We start from the raw sequence: 16,269 nt of genomic DNA, 5'->3' as shown, positions 1-16,269 counted from the left end.
AAGAGAAGTCTTCTCCATATTTCATAGATATAAAGTTTAATGCTGTACAATATTGGTAAATTATTTTGTATTTATTATATTTCATCTGGTATATATATATATATATATATAATTATTAATGTAAATGCGCCACAATCACACAAATAAGTATTGTATAATCAATCGTGCTAGTGTTGTCATATTTAATTAATTTAAATGTTATTTATATTTTTATTATGATGCTCTTATTGTCTGTAAATTTGTTAGAATTGAAAAAATAAACGATTCCTAAAACTATTGCTGATCTGCTTCATTGTTCTGAGATTTCAATAACATTTGCAGTGGCTTTTGATATATTATCCTTCATTCTTTCCATGAATTTCTCATTCAGTTTATGTACGTGTTGACTAAGCTTAGATATTTTTAATGCTACATCTAATAATTTCTGACTATTTTTGCAGATGTGTTCATAATTGGGACGTGTTAAGACAAAAGCTCTTTCGGCTTCTGTCAGTACATTTATGTCGAGAATCTGTCCTTGTCCTTCTGTGCTTGTTTTCTGTTTGATCAAGTTCTTCCGTTGAGTTTTGCGATTTCTATACTCCTGTTGCCAGTCCTTTCGCTCCTGCCTGAGTTTATCTATATATTCCCTCAGTTTAAAAGCTTCAACAGCATCCTTTGCATTGCATTCTTTTTGGTTTGGTCCGTTTCCATTGATTATAACTCCATTGTCATCTAAAAGACATATTTTATTTGTTTAACATCATAAATATTAATATATAGTAATTTCATATTTTACATGAAATAAATAAATACAAAATATATTTATCTAGGAGAAGACATAACTACAATTACTAGAATCGGTTTCTTTTATGTTTGTTTCCACCAATGTAGATTAACTTTAATCTTAGTTCAACTTACTCTTCGTCTTTTTCTAGTTTTAAAGATTAGAAAAAAACAAAGAGTAAGAGTTGAATCGAGATTAAAGTTAATTTACGTTGGTGGAAATGGGCATTAGCAGTTTTTTAAATATAGAAATTAACATTTTAAGAATAAAATTATTGTTCATAAGAAACAATTATATTTATAAAAATTATATTTATAAAAATTATATCGTTAATGGAGACCTATTCTGATCTTCAATTATTTTTAAATTAAATATTTCGACACGAAAATTTTTTTTATGTCACTTCATAAACCTAACCTTGGTGATCGCGGGCTGTAGAAAATCGCGCGTGGAAAACCGATGACCTGCGTTTGTAGATAGTTTTTTCAGATTTAAAGTCCTCATTAAAATTCGATACATCAACTGTAGTCATTATTGAGTAATTTGTTGTAACAAAAGGATCATTTCTCGTTAATCGTGTTTACTTATATATAATATTCGGCGGAATAACTTTTGATAACTTTCAAATTTCAAACGAACTCCGACTTGAGCTAGTAGCACCCAATTATTAGTGCGTTCGGCAATGTAAAGGCTGTAAACACAATAATCACAAGCAATAGGCACAAGGAACAGAGAATAACGAGCTGTCCAATCAGAGCTCTGGGATATAATATCAAATTTATATACCAGAGCTCTGATTGGACTTGTTATTCCTTGTTGCCTATAAGTCTTAAATCTGAGATACGAGCTAGCAAATAGCGAGCTTGATCACATGATCTTCGAGCAATCCGAGTGCCAAGAATTAATTCCGAATGCTACAGATCTGTAAACTGTCTTTTAAGGTTAGATTATAAAATGAAATTGTTTATTTTTATGAATAAATAAAAAATATATTTAATTGAAAATGTCTTTCGCTTTACTAGAAACTGATCATAGTCTTATATACTAAAAATAGATCGACACATGAATATAGCAGATTCATAAATAAATTTGCAAAGTTTGTTTTCTTAAAAGAAAATACTACATTGCAAAATAAATTTCTGCAATTTATATCACTTGATTTATATTCGTTAGAGTCTTTAATATATTAATACAGTTTGATTTTATTTCATTCTATATGCGCAACATAAGCTTTTGATCTAAAAATTAATTAGCAAATTCTTTGTTTTTAAATACGTAACTTCAAATTCATAAAGAGGAAAAGAATTAAAAACTTACTTTCCTCGTTAAATATTATACATAATGTACTCCATCAATTTCTATTTGATAGCATTTGTTTGAGCGTTTAGACTCAGACATTATAACAGTTCAAATACGTTATTTGTGAAATAGAAGTATTAAAAGAAATAAACGGCTACGTTCAGTAGAACGTTTATTTTGCAACTGTTGGAAGTTTTCTTCGCGTTGATTGGGTTATGCTTTTAGATTAAGAGGAATAGTCCTATCTCAGCAGAGAATTATAAAATGATTTCAAAACTGTTGTGTTCTGTTGAACGTAACTTGTATTATGTGTTAACAAATCAGTTGGATACATTATCATAAATATACAGGTTATGAATTTAATTTCGGCGCGAATCTGCATTAACTCTGCGAGCTCGGTCTTTGAATCCAGAGTGGATCGAGCAGCTCAATTGGCTCTGGAAGAAATGTTAATATCGAACGCAGATAAGGATTGTGGTCAAAATCTTACAAATGCTTTGAAGCATTTGATGGATTAAAAGAAATTAGAAGAAAGAATTTTACAAACTGATTAATTAAAAAACGCTTCAAAGCAACATCGCGTTAACTCGAGATGACATGTAGAAAAATGCAAGTTGCTGAACAATTTTTGAGGTAAAAGAGAAAACAGAGACCTCTGATTCGCAATGTCGAACGCATTTCTTATTTTTCTGCTGGATTGCTAGCAATGCCAGCTGAATTAGAATCTTGCCACCGTATTGGCTGCGATACTGGAATTAACAGCACTGCAACTACGGAGTAATAAGAAGATGACTAAATTTTAGGCCAGTATTCATAGTCAAATCTTATATTCAAGACCGTCTTGAGTACGATCTTAAGAAGTCACAAACCAATCAGAAGGCTACATTAGCGATTTAAGACATTATTTAAGACGATCTTGAAATAAAATTCGACTATGAATATCGGCTTTATGATTTCTGATAGATTGACATTCTTATTCTCTGTTCTCTGTTCCTTTTATTTTGCGGAGCCCCCTAACACAATTTCAATCTATCAGAGGCGCGATTCCGTAAGGAGTTCCGCACAATAAAAGGAACGGAGAATAGAGAATAAGAATTTCAACCTATCAGAAACTGTGTATTCCATAATACATGATTTCTGATAGATTGAAATTCTTATTCTCTATTCTCTATTCTTTTTATTGTGTGGAACCCCTGATTGTTTTACACGACAGTTGTTGGTATCGTTGCGCAGCTTTTTTACCATAAAATATTTGCGTAACGATACTGACAATTGTCGGTAGACGTGTAACGCTGAACAATGAGTCGGTAATCGGTAGACTTAAGTCTTATTGGTGAAGTTGACCAATAGCCAACTTGTACGATTAAGGCAAATTGGCAACTTCATCGATTAAGACTAATCAGGCCTTATATTTAAGACTTCCTTAAATTTATCTTTAGATACTCTACGAATTATTTTATTAGTTGCTGAGCATCTAATGGTAAATTTAAGGAAATTTTAAGTACAAGGTCTGACTACGAATACGAGCAAATACAACTTTCGACTACCAACTCATTGTAAAATCAGCATAAAGACAGTTATGAAATTGCGAAGAATGGAGCATTCTTCATGTAAAATTGGTATGACCATGCAAACTGCGAGAATAGTGTTAAAGTTACTAGATTAACAAAATACCATTAACTGCCGCCATTTTGATTCCATAATGTGTCATCAGAAATCGGATACATCGGTTTCTGATAAATTCGTATCGTTATTTCTTATTCCTAATTTCTTATTCCTTCTATTGTGGCTGCACTATAAGAATTTCAACCTATTAGAAACTATGTATTCCATAATACATGATATCTGATAGATAGAAATTTTTATTCTCTGTTCTTTGTTCCCTGTTTCTTTTATTGTGCGGAGCTCCTAAAATTGTTTATTCTCTATTCCTAAGGATTTAAACACAATAGGCACAGGCAATAGGCATAAGGAACAGAAAAAAACGAGCTATCCAATCAGAGCTATCTAATTAGAGCTCTAATTAGAGCTATCTAATTAGAGGATATAATATCAAACTTATATACTACAGCTCTGATTGGATAGCTTGTTATTCCCTGTTGCCTGTATCTATTGTGTTTAAGTAATTAATTCCTTAATTTCTTATTTCTTCTATTGTACGCACAGTCTTCTATTGTGCAGTACGTAGGGCCGACGTCATTGCATCCATTGCTTATATCGTGTGCCTTCCAACAAGCGACACAGTATGATACAGTGATCATGTCATTTTTGTTTAACATTGGCAAACAACAAAGATGTAATGATCCATGTGTTGCTTGTTGGAAGCACACATCATGTGATCCTCACGCACCTAGTTCGCTACTTCCGGAAAGTTCAGATGGCGCTGAGAATCGTCCCCCCCTTTTTTTCAGGAGGGGAGTTTGTACCCCCTGCTGCCAAAAAGGGCAGCGCGTAAAAGAGCAGCAAAAAAGTGATGCAAAAATTGTCAAATATCGGGCGCATGACGGCGGTGTGGCGAACCCGGTGAGCTTGGCGTTGGTGGTGGAGTGCGGCGTATGTAAAAGAAAAAAATAAAAAGGAAAAGAAACCAAAACAAACACGTAGCCGCGTTAAGCAGCGCCGAGGAGCCACGGCGTGCGAGCGCGATGTCGAGCACCTTGGAGAAGAAGATTATGAATCTGGAGGAGCGGTTGCGAGCGGAGAATGAGTCGCGGGAGCGGGACAGGCAAGTCGGCAGCGACGTTGGCCCGAGCATAGGCTTGCACTCTTCGTCGTCATCGTCGTCGTCGACGACAGTGGCGGCAGGATCCGCGTCCAGCCCCGCGCCCCGCAGACCACGGCAACGTAAGCAGCTTGTTTTAAATGCGCGTAAACATTCCTGCGAATCCGCTCTGGTTCCTCCACTTTCTAAATGGATATGTTCCATCTCTTTAATGATGCGTTTACCATGATTTCACATGTATAGGTTATGTTGACCATCGGATTGTTGATCGAATTTTGCTGTCGATTCTCGCTCGCTGTTTGATTTATGTCTATTTCTACTAATGTAGATTAACTGTAATCTCTATTTAATTTATCCTTTATTTTTTTCTAATTCTTAGATCAAAGATACAAAATAATAATGAATTCGATCACTTGGTTTGATTAATGCATAATAAAAGTTAGCTATAGACATGATAGTTTGTTATATACATGAGATTAACAAGTTAAAAGCATATGAATATTTTTAACGATTACATAATGCAATAATGGTATTGTCACGTTATTTAGCAGAATATTAATGTATTATTTTAATGTCAAATTTGATTATATATATTATCATTGCATTTAAATACAAAGCAGTTTTTAATATGTACTAATCCAGTGTAGTACGAGTTACCGAATTTATCATAAATTAAATTGAGATTAATGGAGTAAATTTGTTTGGATGCTAATTTACACTCAATGCATATTAAAGCTATTATACAAATCGACATGAAGATATGTATTTAATATAAATATGGAAACTAATTAAATCACAAAAAACTTTAATATATATACTTTTTATTGTATTATTTTTATGGTACAATATATATCATAATAATTCAAGATATTTTGTTTTCATGTTCAGATTACGTCAGTATATAATGGTTTTAATATATACTAATATGTCCAACTGAATTTGCTTAATCTACATTGGTAGAAATAGATTTTTTTTGCTGAATAACATTTAGATCCTAAGTTGTTTATTATTGTAATTGAATTCTTATACCGATTCAAAAAGTTCAGACATGCTAATAAGTCACATAGTATAATAAATGTCATAATAACTTTTAGGGGAGAAGGGATATGTTAATAAAGCTCAATATTAAATAAGGAGTGTGATTTAATTTTGAGGATTTTGCTACAGGTAGCACTAATGCCAGTGTTGTCAAAGACATTTTAATTACAGCTATTATTTCTTAATGCTTTAATATTCTGTGATATTTAATTGTTTATTAATAATGGATGTAGTAAAAATCGTTTTAAAAATGGAGTTTTTTTAGAGAACATTTTTGATATGTGTTGCTTTTGTTTTTTAAAGAAGAAAACGATGGATGAAGGTCACAGAATTTTGATAGAAACTTATGTTGCTTCATCAATTAAGACATATGAATATTGGTTCTGTCAATTTAAAAGTGATTTTAATATTGACGACAAAAGTTGGAAAATGCAGATTTGCAAGCATTATTGGACGATAATCTAGACAATTCATTTTAAAACTTGTCAGAGAATTAAACGTTGATTGTATAGCAGTTAATATAATATAAATCTAGTAATATTAAACGTTTACGTGATATGTTGTTTAAATAAATCAGTTTTTGAAAAAAAAAACCCTCAAAACTAAATCACACTCCTAATATATATATAATATTATAAATCAATGCTAATATATAATTAAATGCAGAACATGTATTGTAAACATATAATTAAATATAGGAATAATAATCAATGTTAAATGAAAATGTATCAATATTAAATTTAAAAGTTTTCTATAAGTTTGTTAAACTTTTTAGAGAAATAACAAATATTTTTAATGTTGATATTAAGATTATTTTTGGTTATTAAAGCAAATGTAGATTTATTTATACATGCTGAATTATAAGAAAGTTATATTTAATTATAAGAAAATAGCATAGAGAATGGAAAGAACTTAACATTATTAATTAATATTAAAATATTATGCATTTCTTAGTTGTTGGGGATATGGGTACTCCGACACGACTTAGAAGACAGCTAGATCTGCCAGTGTCACAGATAACACCGCCAAAGATGCATGATAGTGAAGTTGAGTTAAAGCTGCAAGAAATCATGAAGATGAATGGTATCCTGAATATCAACGGCCAAAGGTATCAGACGGATATGAAAGATCTGGAGCATTTGGGTGAACTCGGTAATGGCACCTGTGGACACGTTGTTAAAATGAGGCATAAGCCGAGTGGTGTAATAATTGCCGTGAAGCAGATGCGACGCTCCGGGAACGCGGAAGAAAACAAAAGGATAATCATGGATCTCGATGTCGTGCTCAAGTCGCACGACTGTCCATACATTGTGCAGTGCCTGGGCTGTTTCATCACTGAATCTGATGTTTGGATTTGCATGGAACTGATGGCGACTTGTCTAGACAAATTGTTAAAGCGTAGCAGGCAAGCGATACCAGAAGATTTTTTAGGAAAAGTTACAGTAGCAGTAAGTTTCTTTATTCCTTTTGTTTATATTTTATGTCCTGAGTTCCATAATTGCTTCAAAAATCTTAAAAAAAATTATAAGAAAAAAGAAGATATATATTCCGAAAGAAGATAATTTTATTTTTATTATATCATTATTTTTTAAGTTGAAATATTTTGTTGTGTCAATTTTTTTCTTTAAAATTTGAAATATATTATGTTTTCATAATTTTGAAATTATTGGAAAAACGACTTTACCTTGTGATACATTTTTTTCTCTGTAGACAGTAAAAGCGTTGTCGTACCTGAAAGAGAAGCATGGTGTAATACATAGAGACGTGAAACCTAGTAATATATTACTTGATGAGACGGGAGGGGTGAAACTTTGCGATTTCGGGATTTCTGGTAGACTGGTCGATAGCAAAGCAAAAACGAGAAGTGCGGGATGTGCGGCATATATGGCTGTAAGTAAATATATATCACAATACAGAAAAATGTTCAACTGTTCTGAATAATAGAATAATTCTGCTTTTTTTATCGTTTTGTATACAGCCTGAAAGGATAGATCCACCAGATCCTACTAAACCGGATTATGATATAAGAGCAGATGTATGGAGTTTGGGCATTACTCTAGTGGAACTAGCTACGGGAGTATTTCCTTATCGAGACTGCAAGACTGATTTTGAGGTAAAATTTCCGTTGAAAATTAGATTTTTAGATTTTTTTATCTCTATTATGAACTGTACTAAATATGCGTAATGAATTATATATTGATATGAACTGCATATTAGAAAACTCTTTTGCTTTTAGTTCTGTATGAAATTCCATTTTTAATATAGTTTTCTCTCTCCTTCCTCTCCCTCTCCTGCTTTCTTTCTTTATCTCTTTCTGTATCTTTTGAAAAAAATTATTTTGTGATTGGATAATTTTTTTCAGTATGACTATATCCATTGTTACATGCATTGTTTCATACTTATTATTTTATTATCCTACTCATAGGTACTGAGCAGAGTAGTACAAGACGATCCTCCATCTCTTCCGATGGATGCACTCTTCTCCAAGGAGTTTAGGAGTTTTGTTAGTTGTTGCCTCACTAAGAACTACAAGCACCGGCCAAAGTATCACAAGCTCATGGAACATGCTTTTATTCGCAAATACGACGTTCTACAGGATGGCGAGACAAATTCCGCCCTAACAAACTCAGGCTGTCAATGGTTCGGCAAAGTCATGCGGCAGTTAGAACCAAGGTGAGAATCAATAATATTTGCTAAATTGCTATTTGCTGTATGCTTTTCTTAGATTAGACATAATAGTTAAGATGTTTAATATTGTGATAGGAATGATAGGATGACATAATCAATTAAGAATGCTAGCGTAATAGTGAAATCGCGAACTTTTTAAACATGGCATGAGATTCCTGACTAATAAAGATACTGATTTCTGGTTTGGTTATCTATTTTTTTCGTCTTGGTAACCAGGTTTAATCGCGATTTACGAACGATTTTTTTCGATTAAAACTTTATACACTTAACATGTTGACGGTCAGTGAGTTTTGGACCAAAGCGTTTTGCGAATTGGCCTGTCGTTGAATGTTAATGATTGTATAAGACGTTCCGAAATTATGGTGTCTTTGGCTTTCAGCCAGTGGATTCTCTCTCGTGATTGCGCGTGTCGACTTTTGCAACTAAAGAATGATCAATTCACGAATTTGTAGAAAAATTTGTCGAAGACAAACGCAATATACTCCCGAAATATCCGGTATATATTTATCTTTGATACAGCTTTGCAAAAAAATTGACTTTTACAGTTCTTTCTTTCGAATTAAAAGTTTGCGTGCGTGTTGAATTGTGTTGCAGCCTTGAGCTTGAGGGAGGCAGCGCGGCGTAGCATCCTCTACCTCTCTCATTCCTTACTCCTTTCCTATTTCCGCTCCTTCCCGGACAAATTACCTGAAAATCCCAGAAAGAGATTAAAAAAAAAAAGAAAAAAAAGATAAACTATCCTGCTACTCAGGGTATCCAAAAATCTGCCCGATTTTCATTTCGAGTTGTTTGGTTTGTGCACGCGCCTGTTACACACCCCACCCTTCAACCCCTATTCACGGTAAGCATTTTTTATTTATTTTAATGTATTTTCGTTTCTTTCTTTTCGCCTATTTTTGTTGCGTTTAGCGTAGCGACTCGCAACTCCATCGCGATGCACGCATAATTTTTCCCTGTGCACATGCCATTTTTCTTTTCTTGTTTTGCAAATTGATTTTGTAAAATGAATTCTTGACTATTGCAGATCGGGGACGAAATTGCTGCAGCGAAATTAATATAATCCTGACAAAAAGAATTATGGATTGTACACAAGATATCCTAATTATATAGAAATTTCACAATCATATCATTTACTTTTGTTTTTAATTTTATCAATAAAATTTTTATAGAATTTAAGATTTCTCATTTTGATGTAAAGTTTTCGCCGTGAGCGATTTTTTTCCACGACTTACATGACGCGAAAAATTCTGATCTCGCATGAAGATGAGATTTTCTTCCGGAAGTTTCCGGCACGATTTAAAAACTATTTAATATATCTTATAATAAAAAACTTCTGTCTTCATCTGCGTTTTGCCTGCTAACAATTAACGATTAACGCTTTGCTCTAACATTTATTAACTTTTCTAGACTGAGATTTTTTGCAGAGCCATCACAATACGATTATAGGATGATGGTGGTACATACGCATACCGAAAGAATCAAATCGCACTTTTGTATTGAAGAGAAATCAATCATATTCATAAATCTATCCTTCAGAAAATTTTATTTGGATGACGATTCAATTCCAGATTACCAGGATGTCAGCAGCAGCGAATTTCGGGTCATGTATCCCTGAAACAGACAGCTCAATTTCGAGCGCAATCCGAGGTGCCAGCCTTCTTGAGGAGCAATATCAGTAGCAGCTTCAGAGAATCGTCGAATTGTGGCTTTTTGCCATTCCATCAGCGTTCCAATAGCGAAAATGGCGCGAACTATGTGCCCTACAGTCCGTACACTCTTCGTCGGAAGGAGATGGCTCGACCATTTTCACCGCCAATATCTAAAGACGCGGCGGATCAGCCGGAGCCGAATCTGCCGCCGCGACCTTTCTCGCCCTATCTACAGTACGAACAGAACATCACCAGGCACGATTACAACTCCTCGAATCGCTGCTCGACAACGAACGGTCAAGGTAGACAAGAGACAATGACGACGACCACGACGACGACGACGACGAGACCGTTCTCTCCTTACAGGACTCAGGATTCCAGTTTGGACAGCAATGGTCGACCATATTCCCCGTATCGCAGTAGCCGTTACGAAGAGCAGGATGATGGCAACAAAGCGGACCGATGGCAGGGAGGCGTTTCAAGATCGTTGAGCCCTTTCACCAGAGACTATTCGCCCTGGCGACGAGAGAATGTTGATCCGCCTGGCGTTATTCAGCCACCACCTGCTACGTATGATAATAGCGGCCGTTATTCACCATTTTTGCAGCGTCTTGCGCATCCACCGTCACAGCAATCTGCTGCACTCCAAACTTATCCTCCACAAACTCAGAATATCTACGGTAGTCCGATGATCAGTCGCAAGAGGTAATTTGAATATTTGTTGGAGGACCTGAATTTTTTGTGATTTATTTACAAAATGCACGCATATGATTGTCAGAATTATTTTTTAAGACACTGTCATTTAGAACTTAACATTTACCGAAGTATGAGTATAAGCTACTTTATTTCTTTCATTTGCAATGATATTTGCTGATTGCCATATGCACATTGAATGTTCTATATTTATTCATATTTATTCTTTGTTCATTCTTTTATACGTATTAGATATGCTATTTAATTTTAATATAATCATTTCTATTCTTTATTATTTTTAATGCAAATGTTTATTTTTGAATCAATTTCATTTAGTATAATAAAATGTTATTCTCCCCTTTTATATCAAGTTACATTTATAGATTTCCTTCGGAGCCACCGCCGCAAGGATCCCACGGTTCCACTAGTCCACAGTTGTTAATCTCCCGTTTTGCGCATCAGTTGAAACAGGAGTCACCGCCGTCGTCATTGGCGATGCCTTCGCAGCAGATTGTTAGCTCAAAGGAGTCCGCGAAGAAACGCTTCGCGTCCTATGTACGTCTTAGGCTCGGCAGCGATCGCGCTCCTTCACCGGAACCACCGCCGAGATTAAGTCGTGGCGAGTCCCCACTTGCTCTTAGAAGGAATTTAATTGAACAGGCGTCTCCTTCTTTTCCGCGAAGGTGCGCATCTCCGCTTTTTGTTTGCCTTTTACTTGCTAAGAAGATAACTTCTTATAAGATTATGAATTATAATTATCATTGATCTCTCTCTCATTTTTTCAATAAGATCAAAAGAGAATAATGTACATGATAATTCGATTTTTTTTTTAGGTATGTCTCGCCTTCTCCGCCTCAGCCGCCGCCTAGAAGATTGTCGGAAAGCAATTCCGTGCCTGGTAGCCCGCAACACGTGCGAGCTCGTCTGCGTTACACACCCGAACCTCAGAGGAGACCTCCGCCACCATAACCCACCGCTACAATCATTAACCCTTATTATTCCTTGTTGGTGCCATATGTGACTACGGATACTCGGACGACGATCACGTGCACCACGTAGTAGCAAAGTGCATCGTTATCCGACAACGGTTGCGCGCACAGAGCGAGTTACAGAACGTGTAGACACAGACGTATATACAACGTGTTCCGAACATTATAAACCAAAAGAAAAACATACAGAAGAAACAGAGAAGCGTGTCCTTAATACTCGAGCCGCCGCGATTTCGGAGTTGTGCGTGAGTCGAAGATTTGTACGGAAACGTCGATTTAGCGTGCGAAACGGCTGAAAACGCTGAAAAATATTTCATCTTGATTTGATATTCTCACGCATTTGGATTCTCGGACGCTTCGAACGTGAGAATTGCCTTGCCTTAAAATATACGAGAACTTATACTAGCTAGTATAAATATTTCAGATCTTTGAAAGATTTCCGAGTATTTCAAATCGAAGAATATTTTCTGAATTTCTTATTGCTGTTAGGACTTAGGGAAGAATGAAACGTCTTTTTCGAATTTAGAACGCTTCACACGCTAAAGTCGTTGTAAACGTAACTTCTGCACGGTCGAGTAGCCTTTAAATCGCGTCGACCGTCTCGGTTTAATCTTGACGTGCAAATAATTGGAATGAATTATTTTTTACAAGATAAAAAATTGTTGGAAAAAAAGGAAAAAATTGCACAGGTCAATCCTAAAAAGAAAAAAGAGAAATAGTTTTACTACAAATTCTCGCCGAATTTTTTTGCCTCAATTGTTCTTCTAAAAGAAGGAAGCATTCAATTAAGAGAGATTATTAGGATTAATATTATAACCGAGAGTGTGTATGATCGGCGCCCCGAGACCTGTGTACACACGTTTTACGTACGTGAGGAGATCATTCGCGGCGGCGAACGTTCTCGCGACGTTTGCACGGCTTTTCTTCGCCGCCGCGAAATGCGAATCGATCTACCTTCAATAATTCTTTTCTCGACGTGTATATATAATACGCAACGAGAAAAATATGATGCTCAACTTTTTATATCGTTTGCGTATTTGAAAAAAAAGTACAGCGACGGAAAGTGCGGCATTAATCGCGATGTTTTCTACATCAGCCTCGACACACATTATACATACATAAATATTTATGTACATGTGTATATATAAGTATATATACACGCACACGTGTGTAAATATTTATAATATAAATATACACAAGAGAAGTATATATGGCATATGTGGCATTGTGCCGCACGTGAAAAATGCGTAAACCGTTCCTATCGCTTTTCGTTTACGCTTCTACTCATTTTGTCATTCTTTAAGAATTTTGTCAAGGGAAGGAGAGATAACATAAACGCAACGAAATTCGCTCTCTTTTCTGGGACGGCCTTGCGGTGCCTCTGTGATTCGAATTGCAGTCTCACGATGACTTTTTTTTCACATTTTACTATTAATATTAATGACTGTTATTAAAGCAACATCAAATACGAATCGTAAGTTCATGAGTTGTCCAATATCGATAGTTCAACTGGGAGGGACATTATCGTCCGCACTCGATTTTTCTTCATGATGAAAAAGGGGGAAAATAAAAAAGCACAATAATGTCGCAATAGCACGTCTCGTAGAGTTCACGGAGGATGAATTGTATATTACTCAATCAGCAGAGCGTGCAAGGCGTCACCTCACACACACATACATACATACACAAACATCAACATACACGTTACACATATATACACGGTTTTAGAATGTTGTAATTATTATTTTTAATTAACATTTAATCTCTAACTACGTTCAAGTCTACACTCGTAATCATCTTTTGTCATTTATTTGACAAAAGCATCTGTTGCAATGTAAATAAACTTATATTTATACGAGTTATTGCGTCTCTCTTTATTTCCTTTTTCGCCACTTTAACTCCCGTTCTCCAAATGCATTGAGAGTACATCGGTATTTTTAATTTGGGTCGTGCCGTTTTCAATTGAATCAATGTATTCTATTCGTTGTTTAGAAATAATAAAAAAAATTACGCAAGTCAACTCAAGCAGACGTCTTCACTGATTATGATGAATACATGTATAATTTTTTACTTTTCATCGTTTTCATTTATATGTCAATAAGAAGCGCATAATATGAATGAAAGAAATAGAAATTCCTTTTTAATTTATTAATATCCAGCAAACGGGAATGGATTGAAATGAATTGAAATGGATTCGAATTTTCAGAAATATTGATTCACGAATGTTAAAATGAATGCTTTTCAATTCTGAATGCATTTTTATTCATTTATGAATATTACTGCATGGAGCATTTTTATTCTTTTAGGAATTGCATATCTCTATGCCTTTCAATCTAAAAATAATATTAGCTTTTTCTGTGCACACAAACACAATTATGAAATTGTGTATTATTGTTTAATTCAAAATTTTGAATAGGAAATGCAGTTTTTCAATCCAATTGCATTTAATTGGATCCAATTGAATCCAATTAAATCCAAGAAAAAGTATTCGCTATTTAAAATACGCATTCGGATAAAAAAAAATTTCAATCTATTTTAATCCATTCTCATTTTCTGGGTAAACCATATTATCATTATGTACTGCGCAAATAAATAATTATCGTCAAGTATTATAATTATCATAGTGTTGAATTAGATAAGAATTTCATTACGACTTAATTTTTGTTAAAACAATCTTAAAAAGAATGTATGTTCAAGGTTAATTTTATTTTTATAGTACATGATTTATTATTGTGTTTGTATTCTAATCTTGCAATTGATAAATATTAATCCCTTTTTTGTGCTTTGAAAAAATAAATATTTTTTCTAAATTAAATTTTTTACAGATTGTAGAACAATTATTATCATTGTGTGCTCTATAAATTATTACGGACATATAGATAAGAATTTACCATGACACACTTTAATTCTTATCAACAACATTAAATTCCTCCTTTAAAAAAAAATCCAAGTAATAAATATGTAAAAAGCAAAAAAAAAAGAATATAGAGAAAGAGAGATTCAGAAATATTTATATATATTTATATAATATTTATATAATATTTTATCTTAAAAATTATAGCTGATCTTAATTATAGTTATAACTTAATTTGTGGAATAAATTTGTGTTGGTTCTAAGTTTATGACATTAAATAAAAAATAATATAAAATATATTATCATATAATCTAAAAATAATTGTGTGTGTGTGTGTGTGTGTGTGTGTGTGTGTGTGTGTGTGTGTGTGTGTGTGTGTGTGTGTATATATATATTACAATAATTATATAACATAATAATATATGTATATAATTTTAACGTATAATATTTTATAATAACGCTACAATACACAGGTATATGAAATTTTTCAACTTTTATGAATTAAATCTTTTATCTCATTTAATATCTAGCATTATTTTACATTCAGTACGTAGCAGCATAAATCTTTGCCTGCAAGTCATTCCCTTCATTTTCCCGATGCAATCCCTTTCGAGGAAAGAGTAAATCGACCCTGTTCGTTCGAATGATATTCTTTTCTTCGTCCTTCAATATATCTATAATATATGAACAGTATTCCTACGCGGCAGCGCCGGGTATTCAGTTCGGAGCGTATATATTTTTATCGTATCGTGCCACGTAATCTCTAAGCAGGTCTTTTTTTGCTGACGGCTCATGCGCATTGAGGCGCCGATGAATTTTCCAGCTTTATGCCCCGCCATGTTAAGATCGCATGTTAATTCTCATTCTTTCGCAAGAGAGCCGATCGAAACCTCGTGTCAGCCATTTCATGGTCGAACTTTATAACATTATCGCATTATGTCAACGCAACTTCACGTGTGTGATTTTTTGTCAATAATGCGGATATCCCCCTAGATACATAATAGAAGTCATCGCTCGATTAAATATAAACGTTAAGAAGATAATGAGAAACAAAGACACGCGAAAGATTCGAAAAACATGGGCATCTTCTTTTTAGCTGAACTTCATGCACTTTTTTCGATCCACGTTAGAAAAAAAGATAATCTGTGTGTACGGAAGTTTTAATTAAAAAGGATAGATTTATTGATATATAAAAATCTTTCTATACAATCTATATATACGGACTATATGAATAAATTCTCTCGATTTCGAGGAAAGTGAAGTGCAGGAACTTGAATTTTTCGAAAATATACATTTTCGCGATTCATTCTGGAATTATATGGAATAAAGAATTACATTATAGGATTAATAATAATTTTATCACTCAGATATGAGTAATGATTTTATTTACGAGCAAAATCGGTTGACCGTAACAAGAGACTCCGTTATTCATACAACTGGTCATCCATTTTTGGTCTGGATTGTATTGACTTATGACACGGAGATAGATAGATAGAGAGAAAGAAAGAGAGAGAGAAAGAGAGAGAGAGAGAGAGAGAGAGAGAGAGAGAGAGAGAGAGAGAGAGAGAGAG

General features: G+C 34.1%; 2 protein-coding genes across 2 annotated transcripts; one reads left to right on the top strand and one right to left on the bottom strand.

Moving 5' to 3' along the window:
- Positions 1-289: 289 nt before the first annotated feature.
- LOC105619942 lies at positions 290-1,298 on the bottom strand. Its single transcript, XM_012201456.1, has 2 exons — positions 1,184-1,298; positions 290-714 (listed from the first exon to the last, which is right to left on the bottom strand). The coding sequence occupies exons 1-2, from the start codon at positions 1,296-1,298 to the stop codon at positions 290-292; spliced, it is 540 nt and encodes a 179-aa protein (XP_012056846.1).
- Positions 1,299-4,473: 3,175 nt separating this feature from the next.
- On the top strand, positions 4,474-11,824 carry LOC105619941 (dual specificity mitogen-activated protein kinase kinase 7-like). Its single transcript, XM_012201454.1, has 8 exons — positions 4,474-4,909; positions 6,780-7,273; positions 7,536-7,715; positions 7,804-7,938; positions 8,251-8,498; positions 10,076-10,867; positions 11,239-11,538; positions 11,689-11,824. The coding sequence occupies exons 1-8, from the start codon at positions 4,711-4,713 to the stop codon at positions 11,822-11,824; spliced, it is 2,484 nt and encodes an 827-aa protein (XP_012056844.1). The 5' UTR covers positions 4,474-4,710.
- The last annotated feature ends 4,445 nt before the right edge of the window (positions 11,825-16,269 follow it).

This window comes from Atta cephalotes (genome assembly GCF_000143395.1).
Source record: "Atta cephalotes unplaced genomic scaffold scaffold00023, whole genome shotgun sequence".
NCBI lineage: Eukaryota > Metazoa > Arthropoda > Insecta > Hymenoptera > Formicidae > Atta > Atta cephalotes.
Note: the sequence above shows the minus strand (reverse complement) of the source record. Positions and strands in the feature narration are given on the sequence as shown.

Excerpts from the sequence above, each read along its gene's own strand:
- LOC105619942 (XM_012201456.1), bottom strand. The coding sequence starts at position 1,298 with ATGACTACAGTTGATGTATCGAATTTTAATGAGGACTTTAAATCTGAA. Across the intron at positions 715-1,183 it reads TACAGCCCGCGATCACCAAG|ATGACAATGGAGTTATAATC; the intron begins GTTAGGTTTATG and ends TATGTCTTTTAG.
- LOC105619941 (XM_012201454.1), top strand. The coding sequence starts at position 4,711 with ATGTCGAGCACCTTGGAGAAGAAGATTATGAATCTGGAGGAGCGGTTG. Across the intron at positions 7,939-8,250 it reads ACTGCAAGACTGATTTTGAG|GTACTGAGCAGAGTAGTACA; the intron begins GTAAAATTTCCG and ends TCCTACTCATAG. Across the intron at positions 8,499-10,075 it reads ATGCGGCAGTTAGAACCAAG|TTCCAGATTACCAGGATGTC; the intron begins GTGAGAATCAAT and ends ATGACGATTCAA.